At 47.2% G+C, this 25,523-nt stretch overlaps 1 protein-coding gene across 1 annotated transcript in view; it reads right to left on the bottom strand.

Annotated features, from left to right (window-relative positions):
• LOC146198308 (chitinase-3-like protein 1) overlaps window positions 1-22,420 on the bottom strand; it is a 35,408-nt gene extending 12,988 nt beyond the window's left edge. Inside the window, exons 1-6 of the mRNA XM_084593745.1 lie at window positions 22,082-22,420; window positions 16,174-16,362; window positions 12,656-12,912; window positions 11,930-12,033; window positions 9,139-9,262; window positions 4,406-4,591 (exon numbers count right to left, since the gene is read on the bottom strand). Coding sequence (XP_084449871.1) covers window positions 4,406-4,591; window positions 9,139-9,262; window positions 11,930-12,033; window positions 12,656-12,912; window positions 16,174-16,362; window positions 22,082-22,160 — 939 coding nt within the window. The 5' untranslated portion in view covers window positions 22,161-22,420. The remainder of the gene's footprint in view (window positions 1-4,405; window positions 4,592-9,138; window positions 9,263-11,929; window positions 12,034-12,655; window positions 12,913-16,173; window positions 16,363-22,081) is intronic.
• Between the last annotated feature and the right edge of the window lie 3,103 nt (window positions 22,421-25,523).

Raw genomic sequence — 25,523 nt, 5'->3', positions numbered from 1 at the left:
AGGTTATGTCTCCGCATATTCATACGCTCATCTTTTGGCAGTGTATATCTGTCTTGCCCATTTCGAGAGATGAAAACGTGGAACACAAATGGCGCCGAGGCTCCGACCGTTTGTGACGACCGCATCAACTTCGTGCCTCGCATTGTGTGCGCAAGTACGATTTAAAGGGCACTGAAACGCGGTCTATCGGGGGTAAAAAAATCCAGTAAAACTGATAGATATTGAATCGCCTATCATTATGCCGAAAAGATTTTCGATTTACCTTGCGATTAAAAACCGTACGCTGGCCCAAGAGCGAAAGAAATATTAAAGATTAGTACTGGGCTCCGCCCACGAAAGAGTCCGGCGGTTCGGTCATTTAGTTATTTCTTTTTCTTTTTTTGCCACTTGCATTTTCGAAAACCGGTACCTTTGCCACGAAACAACCGAAATTTGTTGAGACAGGGTAATTGCGCTATGGATATCCTAAATGTTGATGCGGCTATAACTAATGGCCGGCTACAAATATCCAATTGCAACTGGACGCTTCATTGTAGTAATTAAAACGTTATTTATGAGAGGCTAGTTAGCCGGCTTACTATATATGGTCCGATACAACTAAAGTCCGCAGTAACAGCCACACAATTCCTCCGTGACAGAAAGTACCCCGCTGTTAAAAGTTTTTTGGTTACTTTTGGCACGACTGAATTTCAAAAACAAACTTCGTTCGTTGTTCAGCATAATATTGCACACGTCGCGTACCGTGGCCCATAGCTGCAACTGCTTTTTCTGATTGTATCTAACTTTACTATACCTAACAATATCTACCTGTTTTCTGATGTCCTCCAACACTGTTTTACGAATGTGCCACAGAAGCCGTCCTCGTAGTATATACCGGGTATTGCAGCCAGAGTGAATCATAATATTTAAAAATAAGCTTTTTGACGTGTCAAGGTGGCTTCTCCGTCGCTCTAGTGACTTTATTTACAGGGAGGCTTAGAGCGATACAGACGAGGACAAGAGATGTCGTACCAACTGGCCCAGAACTCCACTTTAATTAGTGATATTATTGCCCGACATCAGAAAACAGGTGAATTATGTTAACCAGCTGGTTACAAAATGTCTAATAATTACATTTTTGCCTTTTGCAGTTAGGTGCCAGGTTTCTATACTAATCCACAAAGGGCGCTGCCGTATTGGGCACTGAGCTGCTTTCGTAGCATGGGAAAGAGTTGACTGCCCACAGCCCAGCCAAGCCGGTTTCTCGGAGGTGCGCGCCGTCCGTTAGCAAGAGCCATATCACTTGTCACTTTTTAGAGCTGAAAGAATTATACATATTACCGAAAACTGCCCAAAAAGCGCCCCTCCCCCCCTCCCCTCCTTGTACTCATGAGATAATTCAAGTAAAATGGGAGGGGGGCCCTTCCTCTGTCGCATACAAATATTCAAGATGGCGGTTGAAGGAAACGGCGGCCACTGAACGTATGCACAGTTCTAGTAGAGTCCCTAGAAGTATTTGCTAGTCTGCCGTCCGAGCGGGGTTCCCTATGGAACCGGTTGGCCGCTTCCCGGATGAAAGCGCAGGGGGCGCTGTACGCATTCGGAGCGTGGTCGCGTTGTGTACGTGGTGCTGTGGCGGTTGTACCGTACTGCGAATCTGCGCCGCGCTGATCCGTTGGTGCCGTGACAAGGCTCGTGCACCACGTGCACTTTTTTTCGCTCGCGAGCCGGAATGCGCGCAAATTAGCTAGCATGTGTGCAAGTGTGCCTTTTTTATGGATATGTGATCGCGTCATGTCCAGAAAACGGGGTAAGCGTGATAGCACGTGTTTCTTGCCCGGGTGCAAGACCGGGTAGCGCTCGTGCAAGGTGAAATGTTCTCTCTTCAGGACACCGAAAGACGCAGGGAAGAGGCAAGAGTGGGAGCGCAACATCAAGCGCGGCTGCAAAGGCAATAACATTGTTTATTGTCTCATCTAGGGCATAAAGGAATATGCAAAACGAAAATTAAAAGGCGTAATAAATGAAAGAAAATAGACTGGCTGTGTTCTAATAAAATTCAAGAGAGAACGATGATAAGGCCCTTGCGTGCAAGCAATATGTACGAAGATGGGTTGCTCGGTGAAAGGCCGGCTTCAGTGGCGGGCAAACCCACAACTGGTGAATATCTTCCTCATTATTTTGTGAGTTGCAGACAGGAAATCCTGGACGTTGATATAAATATCGGTATATATAAATATCGGATGATCCGGATCGGGGTTGCCCTCACATTACTGTAACACGAATAAGCTAGTGTCGACGTTTGTGAGCGACACTTCAAACCCTGCTTTATTGAGCGAAGTTTTAAGACAGGTAAAGGTAATTGAGATTCCACGGAATGTTACGCAACTCACGAAGGATGCCATTTCAACGCTGTTTCCCGACACTCCAAAATACTTGTTGAAACCCCTGCCTCTCAAGAGAAAGGAGCGAAACTTGTACGAGCAAAAACAGTCAGCAGGGAGACCTGCAGAGAAAGAAAAAAAGTGCACTGATCCTGAAGCATCAGTGGCGCCAGTTGAAGAATACAGCGGTGGTGGATCGTGTGACGTGAGCCTGCTCCAGGAATGCAGAAAGCTGCATGCCACCGCCACTGGGGACAAATGTCGATCTTTCTGATGTTGAACAATGAACATTCGCATAGTGCCACTCAAGCGAGGACGAATCTCCGGAGGCAATTGCCATCGACGAGTTCTGTTCCATCGCAGTGGTGAAGCTGCCATGAATGCTGCTGTGTGCATTCGAGGAAACAAAGTCAAGGAGATAGCTGTAAAGTCGACAGAAGAGGTAATTAATCTTATTCAGGACATTGCGAAACTCAGCTTGTGTCCTGGCAGCGGATTGAAGCCTATTACCAAGACCTTTCCCACCTACAATGGGCGTTGCTTAATTTGCGACGAACTGTACCATTATTTCTGATGCAACATGCATATAGCCTGCAAGTACTTGCGAAAGTTAACTCAGAACACCCTGTCAAGAAGAAGAAAAAATTAAGAAACAGACTTTTATGTCTCGAGCTGTTTGTCGTACGAAGGATAAGGTGGCAAAGCTGGTAAAAGCTCTCGGTGAAATGAAAAATGAAAATGAACACCTTCAAGGACAGAGTTTGAAAGAAGTGTTAGTGCCCTTCCTCTCAACTAACAGCTGGCTGTTAAAATATATTTTAGAGGTTGCAAAACGGAAGTCAACAAAAGTGATGGCATATTCTGATGAGTGGCTACTAGGCTTCCTAAGTACCAAAGAATGCCTATCAGCAGTTTGCCTGAAGCGCGGTGCGATTTGAAGGGTTCGGGTTCCCATCTTGCTTGCTTTAATTGTGCATGCATCCGAAAGTTTCTAGTTCTACATACGTGTTACAACTTAGCTAAACGTCCGAAGAAGTTAAGATGAAACTATAGCGTGAATGAAAACGCCGGCGACAGCGCTCTGTTGCTCGCACACATGGTCCTTGGAGCCTAGAATGTGCGTATAGTATAGTTCTCCGTGCAAGCGCAATTGTTTGCACAAAATCCTCAGAAGTCTTCATTACAATACGGCACGGCGGTAGCTTCAGCAGGATAATAGGGTATAAAAAGCAGCTTCGTTTCTACATCGGCTCAGGGGCATGCGCACAAAACTTCGCTCACGAAAAAAAAAAGTCGCATCTGTGGTTATGCCAACAACTCGGCTGCGAAGTCAATATTACGATTAAACTGAAATCAAAGACTAAAGAGCGGCATCGCATGTATACAAGGCACCTGACAATGAGCATGCAGCGAATGCATTTCGAAGCGCACGGGCGCGCGCTTCGTCTGCTCCGTCAGCAGTGGCGCACTCCGGTTCACCGCAGCGCCACCGCGGCGATCATTCAGCGGCAGCCCCCGCCGCGGCCGGCGGACGGCAGACTAGCAATATTTCTAGGGACCCTAGTTCTAGCAAACATATAGGCTGCAAAGACTGCTTCCTCTAAAACTTTATATTTAGTCACTGTCAAAGCTATTGAAATATTCCTTGGAATTTGACCAAAAACGAAATCCACGTTTCAGTTCCTTAGCTCGTCGTAGTCTTCGGGACCACGGCGCCAATCTCGCACGCCGATCGTGCAGTTCGCAGTCCAGCGCGCGCTGTTTTGTAGTTCTAAGGTTCTAGTCGTATTCACAGACCCCCCCCCCCCCCCCCCCCTTTTTTTTTTTTAAATCTAGGTCAAGCTCATGAGACGTTCGGTTGACGTTCTTGTCACTCAGCCTGTGCCACTGGACGACCTCTATCTTAATTCTTAATAATATATTTCGTGATGTCAGTGATAAAGCCATTTCGATATCTCAGATAGACAATATAGAAGCGCCCTCCTGAAGTTTTGAAAATAACAGTGAATGTTGAACGCATCACCTTTTGCAGTGCTAATTACCTCGTTGTAGCCTAGGTATCCGGCTTCCCTGGTGATGGGCCCAGCGGGACCGGGCCCTACGGTGGGAGCCAGAAATCCAGCATTGTTCGGGTCGGCCAGCGTGAAGGTGCGACCGTACAAAGGCATGCCCAGCACCAGCTTGGTCGGGTCAGCGCCCTTGGAGAGCCACATCCTGATCGAGCTCTCCTAAAAACGACAAAGAAAAGTGCAAGTCAGCATCACGCGATGTCTGCCCGGCATGGCCCAACATCGGAGCACAAAACTATAGCCCCACGAGAATATATATGGCAGTCACACTTAAAAAAATGAAATCTCCGAGGTCGGATGTAGTATACTTAAGAAAGTGCGCAGCGTAGGGGGCTCATTGTATTCGCAACGTGCATGCTATGGTCGTCTTGGCAGTTGAATAAAAAATACACAGCATTTACGCCATGGGGAAAAGGACGGTTCCTGGGAGCACGAGCACCATCGTTCCGTTCATCGGCATGACAGGTGCATTGAATCTGCTCTGTATTTTCATGCGACAGCATTATGGGCGCCTTTCGCCAAAGTTGTGGTCGAATTAGCATCCGTTAGGTGACTTATCAAGCACCCCTAGTGGAACGGAACTCGGCTAGCGCTCGTACTACGAAAATGCTAGGCGAGGCAACGAAGGGAACTGGATTAGTTTGCAGGATCAATCCTACATCTCCTTGGATGCATAGAAGCCACAACGTAACGAGATTTAACCTGTTCGGTACATTTAAGCTCAAGAGTGGCTTCTGCAGAAAGTGTGCGCAAAAACTGCGCGGAAAGTGTCCGCTCCACCTGTCAAGCAAAGCAATGACGTCATAGACCGCTAGCAAACAATAGCACTAATTAACGTCAAAATAATAATAGTAAGTGATGTGAAATAGAAAGTATGTCTACTCTCTCTCACTTCTCTCTCTCAGAGAAATACTCTTTCCCCCTTCCCCTCTCTAGCTGGAGAGAGAGAGAGAGTCTCCATTTCTCTCTCTCAGAGAAAGTGAGTGAGCAACGACTTTATTTATCCCGCAGGGGAAAGGGGAAGTGAGGGAGGGAGGGAAATTCTCTCGGCGGGCCTCTGCTAACTTCTGAGTCCAGTCCAGGATCTGGTCCTGAAGATCAGGCGCTGGGCTGCGCAGGGCAGCCTCCCACTGATCCTTTGAATGAATATTGAGTGATTTTTTTTTTTTGGGGGGGGGAAGGGGGAGGGGAGGGGGCGAACACAGCTCCCCATGATGTGGTCGAGGTTGGCTCTGGCCGGGCAGAAATGCGAAACTGAGGAGGGATAGATAACTGGGTAAATAAGGTGGCGGAAGGCACGAGTGGGAAACGTGCGACTCTGACCTTTGGCGCCATAGAATTTCGAGTCTCCCACTCTCTCTTGCGAGCAATCAGGGGTGTTCCAAAGATCGCAACAGGGCGGCCAAAAGGCTTTCGCCTTGCTGCACGTAAGGTGGCTTAAGTGCTCCTCAATTTTTTTCGTTACGTTACTCTAATAACTAATTTGCGAAACTTCAAAGTACTACGTACCTACAAATTATTTTCTATAAGCACGCCTACCTGCGTCACCGACCAGCGCAATACCTAATTATGCGCTGCTCTATCAATATATATGTTCCGCGACGTTTGCTTTTGCTGCCGTTCTCGAGTGCAGCTTATAGCCTTGGTCATCATGGGCCACGTGGGGTGCTTACAGAACTGCGGGTGATGCGCATTTCCGAACTTTCATCGGTACAGCGCAGGTAGCCAGTTGATGCACCTAGTGGAAAATAGAATAGTTGGGAATATATTTTTGTCTTATCCTTCTTATATGCTGCTTCTTGTAATCTTTTTTTCTTTGTGGCTTCTTGGTGGTTCTATACTCTCACAGTGCCGTATGTAATTGAAATGCTTGATTTCCACTCCTGCCCCGCCGCGGTGGTGGAGTGGTTAAGATGCCCGACTGCTGTGCTTGGAGTATGCGGGTTCGATACCCACCGCCGGCGGCTGCGTTTCGATGGAGGCAAACGAAGAGGCATCCGTATGCTGTGCGATATCAGTGCACGTTAAAGATTTCCAGGTAGTCGAAATTACTCCGTAGCCCTTCACTACGGCGCGGTTCAGGTGTCCACATAAAAAGTGTGACAGATACAGCGCCTTTCCTTTCCTGACAACCAATCATTATTAGTAAGAAGAAAAAAAAATGCTGTGGTTTAGGTCCGGTTAAAACTAGTATGTAGCGAAAACTTGTACGCACGGTTACACATAGTAACGCTGTTTATTGTCGCAGCTTGTTTATCTTCTGTTTGTCGCCCATTTAGCTAAGACGTATACAGCGATTACTCCAGATCTGGGCTGGTGGTGGTGAAAACGTTTATTTCATAATGGGAGGTTTGACGCGGAGCCTTAAGGGCTTCGGCTTTATAATACTGGGTGGAGACCCTAGTGAGGGACGGTCTCGCTGTCGACTCGCCTGGAGGGGGCGCCCCGAACGAGTCGCCAGCGACCCGTTTGAAGTAGTTCGAGGGAGTCGCTCGCAGACCGATTTCTTGCGACGCGACTTCAAGTCGCAAAACTGCTGACCCAATCCACAGCGCTTCTGCCTCCTTCCTAGGGCGGGAAAATTGAAGAGTGCATGCGCGTGTGTGCACGATCGACTTACTGCGCCCGCATTTGTTTGGCACACATGTTAAGGATCACTGCAAGAGTGAAGCGTACTAATTCGAGTTTGTACTGGTATTCTTGGTCATGTGCTCGACGCTCGGGCATGAGACGGTTTCGTGATCTGCTATTTCGCGAGACCGCAAACAGCGCACACACCACCGCCGCTTCAGTCTTCGTAGAACTAGAGCGCTTTGGCTGTCGAAACAACTCTAAACATGGGCATAACCATAAGATCTTCTTCCTCGCTGATAATTGCATATATTCATGCGCGAAATGAGTCCGAATGATCTACCCTGAGCGCGGAAGCAGAGGCCGTAAAGGCGCGAAAGCCGGCTCTTCGTTCAAATCTCGTTTGGAGAGGGGGTTGCCGTGAAGCGAGTAGCACGCCGGTGTGAACACTCGGTGTCGAGCGGCGCTTGTCGCAGGTTTCCCCTCCGTGACGAATCAAGCCGCCCGACCTCCGCGAGTAGCCAGTGCGAACCAGCCTGTATACCACGCCGCAACTTCGGGATCCGTCGACGTGGCTTCCCGTAGTCGCCGTTGATGTCGGTCGCAGCATACGAGCGGACTTTCCACTGCTTCATCCATCGTTCACCTGGCAGGATGACGACGATATCTCGAATCTCAATACAGGCTATTACGCGCCATTCACACGGGTCGCATTCCTGAAGAACTGCAAGATGATCTACACAGAGCTCTCACCAAACTACGTCTCAACACTGTCACAATGAGGTGGATTCCTGGTAACGCTGGAATATCGCCTCGGACCAGCTGAAAGACCAGTTGGCCTTGGTGACTCTGGCCCAGGACATTCTCAACGCTTAATTATAGTGCGTTGAATAAAGTTGTTTTCTCCTCCTCCTCATTTGGGATCGAGGGGCACTGCTCAAATCGTCACATTTGTTGTGTGCCTGGCACGATTATGCATTGTCTGGAGGGACTCATTTACAGTGCACTCGACGTGGCGTCAGTCGCGTAATTACACTGCATTACTGAGTTTATCCCGCACATGTCGTTCGCTTCTACTTCATTGTCGTCGCAGTGTTTTCACGCACTTTGTAGTTGGCTAAAAAGTTTGTGCCGCCACTTCATGCCGTGCTGCAAAAACGCCACTATTCATTTATATATTAGTTGCATGCTTTTCTTTCTTTCCTTTACAAGTGGCGGTTCCCACATACCTTATGTCGCGAACAAATGTCCCGGAATGATGGTACGAACTTCCGGTCAAATTCTTTTTTTTTTTTTTTTTTTTGGCGCGTGAGAACCCAGAAGTTAAAATTATGTATAGAGTGTATAGCTAGGCCAGGCGCGTGCTTATTTCGCGCCCGGGATAAAGCAGTAGTTTTCCTTTTGTGCGCTGAACAAACGCGTAAATTTGGTTGGCAGAAAGCCTTTCCTGTTCGCCAACGAATTCCACCGCCGATGTAAATCGGGGTTGGCAGTCAAGTGGTGAAACACATTGCAACACATGCTGAATGTGCACATGACATTTATTTTCTCCGTTATATACTACCGTTGTCTGATGTCCTGGGGCATTGACTTTGCGTACAAAATTGCAGCTATTGCTCAGACTAAAACACGCACCGTAGTGCTGGATAAGCAGCCACGGACGTTGCTCGGCGTGCCGGATTAGCAGCCGAGAGGAAGATAGCAATAGAGAGGTGTCCAGTGCAGGTGTTTGAGAGCGCATCTCCACTCCTGTCTGATCCTGGCCGCGCGTTATCGCTTGCGGTTGGGCATCTATGAATAGCTGCTGCTGTGGGGTAGCTTGCACGATTCCTGTTCAAACCTATAGCGCATTACAGAGCTGGAATGTAATCTCCAGCTGAAAATTCAAACTGAGTTCGCAGCCAACTCCGCCCCTGATATTCCATCCCCTCCAACAATATCTAGATTTTTCTCCGCGATTACATCGGCATCGAACTCTGCTCAACCGGCTAAGTAGTCGCGGGCGCCCTAACCACTAACCACCGCGGTCCTGTTACGAATACGTACCACCATTCTGTTGCAATTAGGCAGCATACGATCTAGACCCAAGTCCGTGCATACTTCCCGCTTTTCTCACTATGGTGAATCCTACTTGCCACGTTGAGCGTTTTCTCCTCTTCGCTGCTGTGCTCCCGGGCCCGCAGGGGCGAGCAGTGTCCCGTGTAGCTGTTCCACGACCCGAAGAAGTCGTACGCCATGACGGATACGAAGTCCAGATACCTGGAACGTTAATTTTGTACATTTTCGTGTCGAAACGTTATGGTCGGAAGGATAACAATGAAGGGATTTAAGCATACTCAACTAGTTTACAATTATGCTCCGAGAACGGAGCCACATGAAACCTTCGACCACCTATGTTGATGCCATCGCTGTGTCTCTTGTAGTTATTTTTTTGTGTGAGCAGCGTTGTCCAACTTGAATTTTACGCACTGTGCATCCGCCTATATATTAAAGCTGACTTAGGTTGCTAGAGCGTTATCATCCCAGAAGAACGAATTTAAGCAAAGGGCTGACTATGAGCCAAGCGAACGTATGGGTCAAGATTATTTTCAAATCTGTATTTACTGTACAGCGTACACGGCTGTTTGCTTTGAACCACATATCAAAATTTGAAGTTGATGTTTATGTGCTGAGTGCTCGCCAATATTGAGAAATAACGAGAGTAATAAAAAGAAAGAGTGAATGCGATAGGCCGGTGATACGACCAACGACATTGTTTGCGCAATACCGCTTACACTTTATCTTCGTACCGATAATGATTACTCAACACCCTGCTATGTATTTGATATTTCCAGCCATTTGCCCTGATAATCAGGAAATGGGAGGAGGACTCATTGGCTCGTCTTTGTGGGTGATACTAAATTAAGCACAGTGTCGAGCAAAACAGTGTTACGGGACGTGCACGCAGTGTAAGTGAAATGTATTGAAAATATGAAGCTGATGCCTACCCGTTAATAATGTTGAAGCATCGATAGTGGCTGGTCGACAAATGAATTAATCGCACAGCTTTATGCCGCCAACGTTTTAGAGTCGCTCCACAAACTTCGGCTGCCGGTCACGAAACAGGTGTTCAGGGCTCAGTACAGTGGTAAGAGCCTGTGCATTTTTTTCGTTCTTTCCGTTAGTTTCTGCACAGCTCAACGCAAGCTTTTCAAAACTTCTCAATGAAGGGGCTTAAAAAAGACAGCTGAGGATAACGCACACGTTTTAAAATGGATGACGGGTGACATCATGATCCAGTATTGCATGCATATAGCCAAGAACCACATCGTACTAGTCTTCGAAGCTTAGGACTTATGACGGTCGGCTGCTGAGCCCAATTTTCCGGGACCGCATATACAGCCGTGGCCAGTGTCTATCTTTCCACGCGGTAAATTATTGCCGAGCTTCATGATAACGAGGCAGAGAATTGTGATCTTGTAGTTATAGCCACTATATAGTTGCAGTCGTGAAGCAGATTCATGCAGCTCACTTTAAACTGTGTCTAACGCAAACTGTTGAAAAAACGTTACAGGAAACTGAAAAAGTAACAAGGATGGGGCTTGGGGTATTCAGCCGGACATTACAATGCGACGCGAGAGAGAGAGAAACAACTCGTCGCGCTGAACTGACAAGGTAGTAATAATTGATCTATCGGCGATACCGCAAGGAGATATTTTTTTCATCTTTGCACTAATTTCAAGCCTACTCGCATTTCGTGAGACCCTGCGCTTCTTGCTGGCTCATGTCTCATGATATAGTATTGTGTTTGGGAGGGTGTCATTCGAACATACGAGGATATAAGCGCTGCCTCGTCGTCTGCTGAAGAAGATATGTCAGAGATAGTGCATGGTACGAGACAAGATAATGCTGTAGTTTCGTATGTCTAGGGAGCTTGCATGAAGCGATGCATGTTGGGTAATCCGCCATGATGATGTCGCTGGCAGCAGACGGCGGGCAGCGCAGCCAGGCTGGATTACAATGGCTAGAATTGAACAAGTGCTTTGTCGTTTTCGACGGTCTACCGAGCAAACACGCGGCTTTTCGTGCGCTGCCCTTACGTGCGTGCAATTGTCGGCAGATTCCTGAGAATGCACGCGTCGACGCCGTGCCCGGAAAAAATCGAGCACGCTATGAAGAAATGCAAAGCAGTGCGACGCGGACCTGTTCAAGCTACGCGCGAACGACTGACTGCACTATGCGTCTGGATCTGGCCGCCCGTCGACATCGCTGACATATATTACTTCTAGCTCTGGCGAGTAGCGTTCGATTCTTGCCCGGATTGCCGTTGATCTCACGTGTGTTGGCCCGTGCGAACCATTCGCGTCGGCATCGCTATAGAGATCATTTGCCTTCTTGCATTCGTGCAGGCGTATTTTTGGAATCGTGAAGAACTCGCAGTTGGCCTGTCCGGTCGCTCTAGCATCGTCTGCGCGCACTACGCGACAGACGAGGCTAGTGTGGTAGCGCCGTGCTGCGTCGTCTGCTGTCAAAGACATCATCATGGCGGATTACCCAGCATGCATCGCTTCATGCAAGCTCCCTATACGGTCAACTGTCGCAGCGCACACAGAGGTCGCTATCAGAGCATTATAAAAATCTGAACGCTTAAACACACTTCTCTTGAAGACTATACCGCCCCCAATAATAAAAGCCTTTCCATTGCTTAGTTGTTCTTCCACAGTCTTTGCGAAGGGAGATCTGTAAGCCCTTTTAAATCTTAATGCAAGCTCAGGGTTAGCTGTTTTCCCCTCATAAGTAAAGCACGGTGCGACTGCACGTGGATGTTCCGATAATTTATAGTCTGCGCATAATTGGTGCTGAAGGGCTTGCGACGACGCCGAGAAGCGCGCTTCGCGCACTGTCATTGCTTATCTTCAGTCGGGGTATACATGCAATGCCACATACCTAGTAATTCCAGGTACATCGTAGGCTGCGTCGACAGTTGCCTTGCCTGCAGACACGGCTGCTGTCAGAAGCCGCCCCTTTGGATTTAGGACGCTCCTTAGCTCCTGGATGGACAGAATTCTATTTTCACTCTAGTCTCTCCTGCGCAGCTAGAATTGCTCAGCCATATATATACATAAAACCAGGCTTGCACTTCACCTTCTTGGTTATTCGTTTCCTGAGAAAACATCGTAGTGAGCGGCGTGCGGGAGAAGTACATCAAAATTATTTGTAGATAATAGACTCCATGCAAAGCTTTCAAACTTGAGTCGAATACTCACAAATACCCTTGTTATGGGTTTCTCGCATTAGCATATTACTGCAAGTAGCATTTCAGGGGCCCTTTAAGACGTATGTAGACGTTTATAGAGGTGTGCGCTCCCTTCTGTGGCTCTGAACACCTGCGCGGCTGTGCCCATCCGCTGTAAATTGCATGTTCAGCCAAATCACCGTCATCACCTCGAGGACGTGCCCTTTGTGACTACATATAGTCTCATTTCGTGAATGCGCAATACACATTATATACGCTATATACAGAGCACTATAATATACATTGTGCCCCTCTTATTGATTTAAGAATCTTCGCTGAGATGAAGTCGAAACGGCTGTTATTCCATTTTCTATTTGCATAGCTTCTATTTGCATTTCTATTTGCAAAGCTTGTCATATACAGGAAGTGTAGTATACCTGCAGCAGGAGAACCAAGTTCTGCTTGTCCTGGGGCCCGCCGCCCCTGGCGGCCGGGTACTCCCAGTCGAGGTCAAGCCCGTCGAAGCCATGCTTGCTGAGGAAGGCGTCCACGCTCTGCGCGAAGCGCTTGCGCCCTTCTGGTGTGGAAGCCATGCGCGAGTATTTCTCCGAGCCCTCGTTCCAGCCGCCGATGGCCAGCAGTGTTTTCAAGTGCGGGTGCGTTGTCTTCAGCTTGTTCACCTTCTCGTACATGCCTAGGTGGAGAGTCGCATGTACAAATTGCCTGCGTATGCAGGCATGCTAACACTTGGCTGAAGCTGACAGAAAGGAAAATCAATAACACGATAAAAAAGAAGATATTCAGGGGAATAAGAAAAGGCCGAAATCAAGCGGTTCAGATATTCTATTTTAATTTTTTTTTGTTCACGTGCTTCTTGAGCAGTGTATACTCAATCCGCGGTGGCTTAATGGTTACAGGGCGCGAGACTGCTTGCTGGACGCGGGATCGATTTCGGCCATGGCGGCAGCTTTTCGATGAAGGTATAGCGAAAAGCAAGACACGCGTGTACTGAGTGATGTCAGTGCACGTTAAAGAATTACAGGTGATCGAAATTTCCGACGCCCTCTACTACGATATCGCTCATAACCGAAGTCGTTTTGGGACGTTAAATCCTGTAAACCAATCCAATTAAACCAATAAAACGTGGATGCTGGTTCGACGGGACCCTCTGATCGTCGCGTTTGTGAAATCCTCCTCCAACGCTACTTTTTATCCTTTCTACCTGGAAAGGCAGTTCTTTGACACTTTTATCGATACAAATTGGACGCAAATGGCGCCCCATGCCGTATGAAATGCCATATATGCACGATATCCGAGACAAAGTGTGTAGTGGACACGAGAGAAAGTGTGTATACAGTTGTTGTTGTGGCTGTAGGAAGAAGGAAAAGAAAATGCACGGGCCTGCTACTGGCTCTGTAGCCGAGCCACCTCCGCTGCCTGATTTATTTATAGAAAAGGAAAGGCGCGGTAACTGTCTCACTTTTTTTCTGTGGACACTGCGACCGCGCCGTAAGAGAAGGGAGGAAGGTGAGAGTGAAGGTGGAAAGAGAGAAAGAGGAGCCGTAGTGGAGGGCTACGGAGTAATTTCGACCACCTGGGGATCTTAACGTGCGCTGACATCGCACAGCACACGGACGCCTCTTCGTTTCGCCTCCATCGAAACGCTGCCGCCGAGGTCAGGTTCGAACCCGGGTACTCCAGCACAGTAGTCGGGCGTCTTACCACTGCACCACCCCGGCGGGGCAACCTCCGCTGCCTATTTATTTATTTATAGGAAGGGAAAGGCGCGGTAACTGTCTCACTTGTTTTCTGTGGACACCGCAACCGCGCCGTAAGGGAAAGGAGGTAGATGGGAGTGAAAGTGGAAAGAGAGAAAGAGGAGCCGTAGTGGAGGGCTACGGAGTAATTTCGACCACCTGGGGATCTTTAACGTGCACTGACATCGCACAGCACACGGACGCCTCTTCGTTTCGCCTCCATCGAAACGCAGCCGCCGAGGTCGGGTTCGAACCCGGGTACCCCGGCACAGTAGTCGGGCGTCTTACCACTGCACCACCCCGGCGGGGCAACCTCCACTGCCTCTTGCGGACAGAAGAGAAAATAGAGAAGAAAGAAAAAGAGAGGGAGAGAAACGCGCGCCGCAACAACAGCCGTCGTCCACCATCAAAGAGGTGGCGGGTGCAATGACGGCCTACAACAGATAAAAATTCAGTGGCAGGCTAGCCCCCGCCGCAAGCGGCGGTGACCTACCTGTTCCAGCCTCTTAAGGGGAGTTCTTACCATATACAGTCATGCGATCGTTTCCCCAATTAATTGTTTCATAACTCTTCTTCCACTTGCAGCGCGGTTCAGGTGTCCACAAAAAAGGGACAGGTTTGCGCCTTACCTCTTCTGTAAACCAATAATAATAATAATAATAATAATAATAATAATAATAATAATAATAATAATAATAATAATAATAATAATAATAATAATAATACCAGGTGGTCGAAATTTCCGGAGTCCTCCACTACGGCGTCTCTCATAGCCTGAGTCGTTTTGGGACATTAAACACCACAAACCAACCAACCAACCAACTCTTCCGTTCAGTCATCTGGCGTTCCGCTTATTATTATTATTATTATTATTATTATTATTATTATTATTATTATTATTATTATTATTATTATTATTATTATTATTATTATTATCATTATTATGCGGAACGCCAGATGACTGAACGGAAGAGTTGGTTGGTTGGTTGGTTTGTGGTGTTTAACGTCCCAAAGCGACTCAGGCTATGAGAGACGCCGTTGTGGAGGACTCCGGAAATTTCGACCACCTGGGGTTCTTTAACGTGCACTGACATCGCACAGCACACTGGCGCCTTCATGATGGCCCTTTGGTGGTTCAATATCTTACAGTACAAAGATGCCCAGTTGACACCCCTTGCCATTTGCAGTATTGCATAAATGGCTCTGAAGATAACTCTGCAGACTGTGCTGCGCAGAAAGCCTAATTCAACAGCTGTCAGTCGGCTAGTTCGCAAGGTCATGGGATGTAAACAGCGGAAGTAAGAGTTAGATAGCCATGAGACGCCATCAAGCCTATAATAGATAACTATAGTTTCAGCTTCATTCAGATTTCTGAAATGTCCGCACCGTTACGTTAATTGCAAACCAGACCTATTTCTACTCATATGGCACTGCTCCTTCTTTGACCGAGGAACCAAACATAACACACCAAACATTACCAAACATAACACACCCTTGTTTCTTTCGGCTTACACAGCATTAAGGAGGACCTGGCTGCCTATGGTAGACGAAGTGGCCTTTTATGAGCTGTGTGAGCTGGGACTTCTCACCATACTTCAAGGTCCAAGGTTCATTTTTCAGTCCAATGTATGGCAGAGGAGAGAGGAGAAAAAGTGGGTTACTCCGACGTTGTCTCCCGACTTGTTCCCTTATGACGAACTATTACTTCAGCGACTTGTTCCTCATCCCCCAACTGCGGCCTCAGGCCTTCTTATACCAATAAAAGTTCATTCATTCATTCATTCATTCATTCATTCATTCATTCATTCATTCATTCATTCATTCATTCATTCATTCATTCTTTGGCACGATATTTTCGTTTCTGAATATATTTTTCTTCGCAATTTGTCATTACAGAAAACGCGCTTTCTGTTCGGGAACCAAAGTGTTCATATTAATAAGGCACATATACGCATCTAAATGCTTGCGTTCAAAGGCAATGAAATGCGCGTTTTTCGCTGCTGCAATGCTTCGCAAACTTCGCTCTGCGAACGACTTCTTGAATCTGGATAGGTTGAAGGGAGCCTTCAACCTATCCCTGCACATTTGAAATTCTCTGCATTTGTTGTCGCGTGCGCACTATAAGTTTAGCGTCGTGTCGCTCCAAGTAAACGAGTGCCCGTGCATATATACGTAGGCGGCGTACGGGTACTACATACCGAGTCCGTAGTTGTCCTTGAGGTCCAGGTACGGGTCGAAGGCGGCGATCACTCCGTTGTCCAGCTTGGCGAAGGCGTACACGAGGTGCGTGCATAGCGACGCGTCGATCTGGCCCACCGAGAACTTCCCGGCACCGTCGCGGTAGTGCGACCAGCTGCCCCAGTAGCAGAACAACACGCGGGACCCATCTGCATGTATACATACGACGATGAAGAGTGTGCGTGGTGCTGTATTCCAGCTCGCTTCTGGGAAGCGTTGTCCGCGGCCGTGACTACGACTCCTGATTAATCGAATGAAGTGTTAATAAGCGGCATGCTGTTGGTGCCAATGTTTAAATCTTTTATGCAAATGAAAGTGCCATTAGACAAGTACATGAAAGAGGACAAGCATCACTTATACGCGTGCACGTCTTCTTGGAAGACTACATAGTTTTGATTCATGACATATACGCTCGATAAGGTTGACCGCAAGCAAAACGGATTGATTCCAGGGTGATCGATCGGTCAATTGACTCATTCATTCATTGATATATCGATACAGTAAATCAAGTAAACGGGAAAACGATCGATTGATGTAATTCTGGCGTTAGAAAATGACGGATGATTAGCGTGGTTAATGTGATTTTAGGTGCGCTAGCGCCGGCTTTGGTTTCAGACTTGTTTCGAAGCTCGGTTTTCAAAGTCAAGCAGGGTTGGGACAAAGATGGGCGAAATTTGTGAGATGGAGTCCTTAGCGGTAGCGCGCTGTGAAATTTCGAGGCCGCTTAACCCAGCTCAAGAGGGCAACGCGATAGCGGTGTGTTCTCCATCTATTGCGCACTGATGAAAGTCGATGAAGACCGCAACATGCAAAGCACAGCGCGAGAGACTGGCAGTCAAACACACGGGGAGTTATGGCGCAGTGGCCAGCGAATCTGATGTGTTCGCGCCGCCGCGAATTCGAAACCAATCTGCAGCAATAAAATGTTTTTTGTTTTGTTTTGTTTTTTTAGCCTATGAACTACTGTCGTCCAGTTGCCACCTGCCAGAATGCGCATGCAAAGTCAGTATATATAGTACTCCGGGTCGCTGCCCCCTGGTGCGTCTGTGCTTATGTGAAGCATGGCGTATTCAATATTCTCTGATTAATTTATTCTCGCTGAACGGAGCCGAAATAGCTCATCGCTATTTCTGCACGCTCATCGAACCCCCCCCCCCCCAACTCCTCCAAACACACACACACGCACGCACACACACACACACACACTCACACACACACACACACACACACACACACACACACACACACACACACACACACACACACACACACACACACACACACACACACACACACACACACACACACACACACACACACACACACACACACACACACACACACACACACACACACACATATATATATATATATATATATATATATATATATATATATATATATATATATATATATATATATATAGAGCGAAGGGTACGCTTCATTTAAAGAAACATTTTATTACACTTTATTATTAGAAGAAATGTTTCTTTAAATGAAGCGTACCCTTCGCTCTATAATTTTTTAAGCGGCCAAGTACGTTAAATGTTCTCGCATCCTATATATATATATATATATATATATATATATATATATATATATATATATATATATATATATATATATATGTATATATATATATATATATATATGCTGACGACACCAACCCGACTTCTTCCACTTATATCCCTTCCCTTTGTCACCAAATTTTAACATTGCTTAAAATTACACAAATTATTGCAACACCACACGGAAGCCGCCATCAGATACATATTTATACAAGCTTAGCCTGATTTTTGTTTTCGCTTCCATATATCACAGAAAGGAAATTCGTTCCATGTCGAACCATACTGTTATCTCATTCGGCCGGAAGAAAGTAACCACAATGTAAATAAACATCAACAATAATGACTCCGCTCCGCACTTCACTGCGGCGCAGTCATAGGTTATCTTAGCGCAATACGGGCGCTGGAGAGCAGGAACATCTGTTTTGTAATGATACGCGAGGTTCATTGTCTAACTTCCCCTTATTAATAAATAGCTGGGAAGTGACGTGCAAAAAACTGATCTTATCGAACATAGAGTCCGGTGGCTTAGTCACAGATACATCTGGTTTCGTTGCAGGCGCTTGGTACATTTGCTCCCTGCAAGCCTTTCACTCGGCACGGGTGAAGCAACTGACAGCGCCTAATTAACGCGCTCACTCATGGGAAGGGTGTGACCTGGAGGGGAAGCGTGCGGTGACGTGCGACCATAGAACGATATCAGTACAGTTATCGGGTAATATCATAGTCTACCCTATACTTTTAGTTTGCACTTATAGTTTTTTATTTATTGAGAATTCGTCGCACGTATTTCGTATATTATTTCAGTGCGAAGTAGTTTTAGTTTGTTTTTTGGCGACTTTAGTATTATTATTTAAGGATGAGTCCCCGTTCTTCTCTCGCGCGCGTGTGTGTGTGTGTGTGTGTGTGTGTGTGTGTGTGTGTGTGTGTGTGTGTGTGTGTGTGTGTGTGTGTGTGTGTGTGTGTGTGTGTGTGTGTGTGTGTGTGTGCGTGCGCGTGCGCGCGCGTGTGTGTGTCATAGTAAAGACGGTTTTAATAGAAACAGCCTCACTCCAAATTAATCAGTGCTCTTTTAATTACATTCGTACAACTATATTTACAGTGCGCATTTAGAGTGCGCACAGTGAAAAAGAAATGCAGCGAGTGTCAGGACGCTTGTCAGGCGCTGTTCCTCAATGCGCACTCGGTGCGATATCGCTAACCACAAGATCGCGGCGATATGCGCGGCTTCGAATGCCGCTGCTGTTTGCCTCAGCTGCAAAGGCATATCGGTGTTGGTCCCGGACTCTCAAATTAGATGGTGGGCACTAGACTGAGCTGGTAATGCAGAGTACCAGGGCTGCGTGTGTCGTGTTGCTTTTCATCGCGATATATCATGCGCGTTCTTACAGCACGTGCACCGTCGCTTCTCTGAGCAGGTTTATATGAACTCGACCCGACGAGCGCAGAACCAGCTCTGGACAAGCGGCAAATACGACGGCATCTCGCGACGAGGCAAATAACTGGGAGACGGCATCCGATTTCGGTTTTTATTTTCCGTACTGTTCTCCTCTCCCACTCTGTTCCGACTCAACCAGACAGCGTTTACATGCTTCCTGTAGCGGGGTCAAGTCCAGTCAACCCGCCCCCTGCGCGGGAATTGAGTGGACTCGACCCGTCGTCTTCTCGATCCGACCCGACGGGGTTTACATGAACCCCGTAACCGGTTCTCGACCCGATAACTCTACTCCCCGCTCCTGTCGGGTCCATGTAAACGCCGCTCCAGTCCCCTGCAAACTCTTTTCATCTACCGGCCACCGCCACAGCTACCAACCTGGCTGGCCTCCTGAGACCTCCCCCTTCAAAATGCACTCGACACCTTCGTGTCGTCTAGACCTGTCTGTGGCGCCCTTGACGTTCGCAGACAATCCAAAGCAAACCGTGTCCGGCCATGCATAATCGAACTTCCACTCTGTAAACTAGGTTATTTATACGAGTCTCACCTGGCTTGTAGGAACACAACATAGCCAAGCATAACTAAGTTTTTGCTTGCATAACCAAGCTCAACCGAGCTGAGCCGGAAAAAGTTCCCGTTTCCTTTATAGTTGATTGCTTTTCAGGCATGAAATGACTACAGTATTGATTTCCTATCAACACCACAATTTAATAGAAGAAATAAATAATAGAACATTTCTCTTTGCTTTCCTTGGTTTCGCCGACTGTGCCCTTCTGTCATATGCACGTACAACAAAACCGAGGGTATTGACAGCGCGAAAATATTTGGGTCCTAGGCCATGTGCACGAACCAGCCTGCGTGGCCACCAAACAGGTGCCCAGCATTCCCAGGCTGTTGGCCAATGGCTAAGACAGGAGAAACACAGTACGGTCCACATAAAGCACATGCGATATCTAGACCACTGCGTAGTCTATAGGCTGCAGAATCGTCTTCCTGTACATATCGTACATAAGGAACGCGGCTCAGTACTCCGGCAAGTACAAACGAAGGCCCTTCGCCCACCCTTCATATAAAACACGTTGTTTGGTTCCCTAAAAAGCCAACTTCCGGTATATGCATTCTGTGCTAATTATACCCTCATTGACACGCATGATGCACGGAAATAAAAAAACCAGCCACCGAAAATTTCTTCCTACCTTGGGACCAGTGCTCTAGCCGCAGCTTTAGTAGCCTAGTTAATTTTAGTGGGAGCAAGTACTGCTATCATACCAATACCAAAATACATAGAATAAAGGTCTTATATATGGGATCTCTCATAAAATCGAGGGCTTCGATTTACGCAAGTAATATGCCGTCATTTTTACCCCCGGTATTGTATATATGCTAAGGTAATTGATTGTGGTCTAACTTATGTATTATATTTTAAAACACGGTATGCTTCCAGTTGAGGCTATTGACATATGGGTATTGGTATATGGTATTGACATGGATATTGACCTATGGGGCTGAAACGTGGAGGCTAACCAAGAGAGCTCTACTTAAGTTGAGGACAACGCAGAGGGCTATGGAACGAAAAATGGTAGGGGTAACATTAGGAGATATGAAACGTGCAGGGTGAGTCAGAGAAATAACTCGTTACTGACATTCTAGTGGAAATCAAGAAGAAATGGGCATGGGCAGGGCATGTAGTGCAAAAACCGATGGTCGCTTAGGGTAACAAACTAGATTCCAAGGGAAGGAAAGCATAGCAGGGGGCGGCAGAAAGTTAGGTGGGCGGATGAGGTTAAGATGTTCGCAGGGGTCAAGTGGATGCAGCTAGCACAGAACCGGGTTAATTGGAGAAATATGGGAGAGGCCTTCGCCCTGCAGTGGGTATAGTCAGGCTGATGATGATGATGATGATGATGGTGATGATGATGATGATGCTTCCAGTATTTGCAAACTATCTGTCTCACCAGTTCTCTACAGTGAGCCACCAGCTCTCTATACAGTGAGCCAAGTGTCCTTCAGAGAGTGGTCGCATGGAGAAGGCTTTTGTCATGAGGCAGGTTTGCTGAGAGGGGCCCATTGTTGAGATCTCTAAGCGTGCCGTGCAACTGGGCCAAGTCAATAAGTTATCTCTTCCATTGTATAACATTAGAGCTAGGTAAAAATGACGCAAGAGGGCTCAAGACATGTAGAAACACATACGTGTTTGAGAAGCGCTAAAAGCTGAACTGGTCGGCATACATTCGTGGTGGTAACATGTGAATTGCTCGCGTCTCACATGCATTGCCACTGATTGGTGCCATCTGATCTATTCATTATTTCAGGTGCGACGAATACTGCGACCACACCTCTCCAGCACACTTTTCGAGCACGGAACTGATGTCCTATAGATTCCAATTATGCCTTATTCCTGGCTATATATACTTACTGCACTGTCAGACGCCATGTATGCGGCGCTTATCAGAAGTGCTTCCTGAATAACGCTATATACACAGATGCGACAACATATTCTCAATCACGTAGCACATGTTCTCATAATACATTGAGCTGTATTCGCACTAAATAATATAATTTTGTTCTGGTCACGCTCCAAATGCCAACTAGACGCTACTGCCGTGAGTAAGCACAAAACATAGTACGCATGACAATTCTTTGATGTGGAACTTCATCATGTTTTTGTAATGAGCGTATGAATGTAAATGTACTAACGACGACAGTCAATTCCAAAATGACACGCGCGTCATTAGGGCACGGTGCCAGCTAATTTAAGGAGCAGTTCATCATCGTACACACTCCCCATCAAGTTACGGTTTAAAATATTACAGCTTACAGGTCACCATAACAGCGTGAAACGCAGCGAGTATGTCAGCAAAACATCACCTTGTACGGGTGTCGCCGCCTCGCGACGTGGGAGGCTCGAAGCGCAGAGCAAGGCGACGAGAACTGCGACTCCTTTCATGGTCGCGCGCTCACTGTCTTCTTTTTACACCGACACTTTTTCGCGGTCAAGTCTCTGGATCCGGGTATATATATCCCGCTGTCGCACGTAAACAGAGTGTACACTTCTTTCACGGGCTATAATTCAGTGCCGCCGCTTAGTAAATGTACGACCAGCACAGCGCCGTAGTCCCAGCCGGAGTTGCACTGGGCCGAACCGTACAAAAGGCAGGCTGTAGAGGCACCGCTTATCGCGCATATATATCCCCACGCGTCCAGGACACACGTCGCTTCACTTATCGCCCGTAAATTTCTATAGAGGAGGGCGCCCGTTATATGGTTGTCATATCTGCAACCTTCGCAATTATTATCTTTGCGAGCAATTTGATGGCCGCGAGTGGGGTGCGTTGGACTTGTGACCGTGTGTGCCCTGTCTCCTCCCACTTGCGGTTCGGGACCGAGCACGGCTCCTCTTTACGCCCCCTAGACCGCCAGAATAACCTTCGGAATAGTGCGGTATCCGCTTGCGTCTTCGTGGGCGTCAATAAATGGTCGCACGTCACCGCTTGCACCACTTCACGCGGCCTAGACATCAGTGAACTTTTTCAATGCCCATTCATGGAAGAGGTGGAGAGTGACGGCAGCAGCACACTGAAAGACCATGGGTGTGGCGGGAAAAAAAAAAATCCAATGTATAGAACACTATAGTTACAAGTATTCACAAACGGAAAACAAGAAGCGCTCATTGTTGCTGACGCGGTTCGACCAAGAGTCAAGCGAAAAATGATAAGATGAATATAATAGCTGCTCATCAGTGAAAAGAGTCAGGCCAGACTTATAAAACTGGCCGACCTTAAGTGCAGTAACGCAGTTAACAGAGAGAAAGAGAAAAAAAGAGCATGTGCCTCCGCCTATAGTTCGCACGTCAACTCGGCGGTTAACGCAAATGTTTTATAAAAGTGCCCGTATCCTAACATTTCGCGTTCAAGCACCTTTGAAGTGTAAATAGATGTGACCAAAACAGAGCTCTTAATGCCCGACACTTTCTTTCGAGCTGTGCAGTACGATGCGCTGTCACTCCTTACAGCCCTTTATCGGCGCGCCCTTCGTTTCGCTCGTGACAGTTGACCGAGACCAAGAAAGTATTTATTGTCTGCAGATCGGGGCGCGACGTACAGTGACGTCGCACTCTCGTTACAACCTGTTTACAATGCCATATATGAGAGGGAGAGATCTCAGCGGCATTTATTTCGTCGTTCAACGTCGCCTCGGAGAGAGCCTGATTATGCCTCGGAAGCGCAAATGCTGTCAGAAAGGGTTGTGCTCATAGGTGGGCAACTTCATGAGGTTGTCTACCTCTGTTCAATGTTATATCATAGTTCCCAATACTGAATAGCTTTACATGAACCTTGAAGAATCATTTGTTCCTTCGCCATTGAAGGCTACAGTTGCGCAGCAGATTGACAAACATCCAATGTCGTTCCCTTGTTGCAGATGACGAAATGGCTCGCTTGATTTGCGGGCAAACTCATGAGGTTAGGCTGAAACCTTGCCCACCATTTTGTCTTTGCCTTGCACTATAACGCATGACTTGCAGCTACACATTGTATAGGAATACTTAATCCCCCAATAATTTTACCAAGCCATTATATTTGTTTTTCATTCACGGGTGCACGTCGTTTTCCCGACCTATTTCTGGAAAAAGCGCGGCGGAATGGCTTCCATATGTATAATGCGACGGAAAGTTACCAAGTTCTCTGTATATGGGCGGTTCTCGTTGTCCTCTCCTAGCGAACAGAGCTACAGATTACTCTACAGCAAAAAAAAAAAAAAAAAATCAATTGTAATGAGGTTTTCTCTGTCTCTCTATATATAGATAACAAAAAGAGGAGTAAAAGAGAGAGCGATTCTATAGCCGTTTGAAGCAACGTCTGCAATTTCTCTGTACGAGTACCGCTTTTACAAGTATATCTGCGACTATCGCGGAGGGAGCATTTCGAGAGCACGCACGCTGTTACAATTGAACGCGCCAAGTGAAACAGGCTACCAGACTTACAGAAAAGGCCAGGCGGAATTCGGGTTATCAGCGTCACAGTAGTCGGCGTCAGTCCGGTTATACCCTCACGGCAAAACACGCAGGCCCCTCGAAGGTAACAACGAAAATATCAGGCTCTACCGCTTACATTCCCAATTAGGCTTATCCTGCAACCAGGGCCAGCTTGCACGATAAAGTCCGCGCTAAGTCCGGACTTAAATGGTGTCTTTAAAAAGACCAAGCTTATGTAAGACGGCTCGTGTTCCGAACGCCAAACGCTTCGGGTTCATGTTCACCAGAGTGGCTTCCCAGAACGGCCTCAGCAACCACTTGGGGCATTTTTCCTTGTAACACAATCTTAAGCCGCAAAAAGCAATGGCATAGATTTTACACAGCGCAAAATTGACGGAATGTGTACATCTTAAAGCAGGGACAGTGCCAGCGCATCCCTGTATTTCCCTAATTTCTCTACTTAGACACCTGGCGTCCTTGAGTCTTAACCAAGACAGCACTAGAGTCGTAATCATACAAGCGACTTATTCAAGTCAGGACTGAAGCCCAGTCTTGACTCCAGTCTTAAGCGGCCATGCTAGTGGCCTATTCTTTAGACTCCAGTTAAGTCTGGACTTAGCTAAGACAGTCTTAAGATTGTTTTGTGCAAGCGGGCCCAGGTGTCGCAGCGTTACTTCCGCCCAGCCTCACTCCAGCTCATCCATCTGCCGTTCTTCTTCCCTGGTCCCTTCCACCCTTCCATTTGAACGCGAGGGCGTTCTCCTGGAAATCCGGCGTGGCAGCAGTGAACAAAATAAAATCACGAGCATGGTTCTAATAGGCGACGTGACCGCTGGCACTGATTGGTTGGCGGCTTGTGTGACGTCGCGAGACCACGTGGCATGGCTAAGTTTGCAATAGCTGCCAGATCGGATAGCTCCCTTGAAATGGGAAGTTGAGATGGGAACAGAAAGTGAAACCCTTGGATCCCGAGTCAGACAGGCTACAACCAAACCGGCCATACCAGAATGTGCATGCAGCTTGGCTAAAGCGCGGGGCTTTATATCTATACCACGTGGTCTTCCATGTGAAAAAGGTTATACGACTGCATGGTAAGTTAGCGCGAAATAATTAGAATTACGAATTAAAGGATTAGTGATTAAGCGAGAATCAAAGTGCATGTATGCGAACAAAAATCCGATTGGGGGGGGGGGGGGCCGCAAACGAGAGCTGTGAACGCTGTCGCGTTAAGGGCGCGCGGATCTCGGAGCTGATCGCGTTCCATAACGCTTTTAATGTACACCGCTCTGAATTTCCTCTTCATCTACGCCCGTTGGAAAAGCATCATTGCTTCTAGGG

Source organism: Amblyomma maculatum, chromosome 2 (assembly GCF_055883805.1).
Source record: "Amblyomma maculatum isolate TAMU_Amacu chromosome 2, ASM5588380v1, whole genome shotgun sequence".
Classification (NCBI taxonomy): domain Eukaryota; kingdom Metazoa; phylum Arthropoda; class Arachnida; order Ixodida; family Ixodidae; genus Amblyomma; species Amblyomma maculatum.
This window is presented reverse-complemented; position numbering and strand designations above follow the sequence as displayed.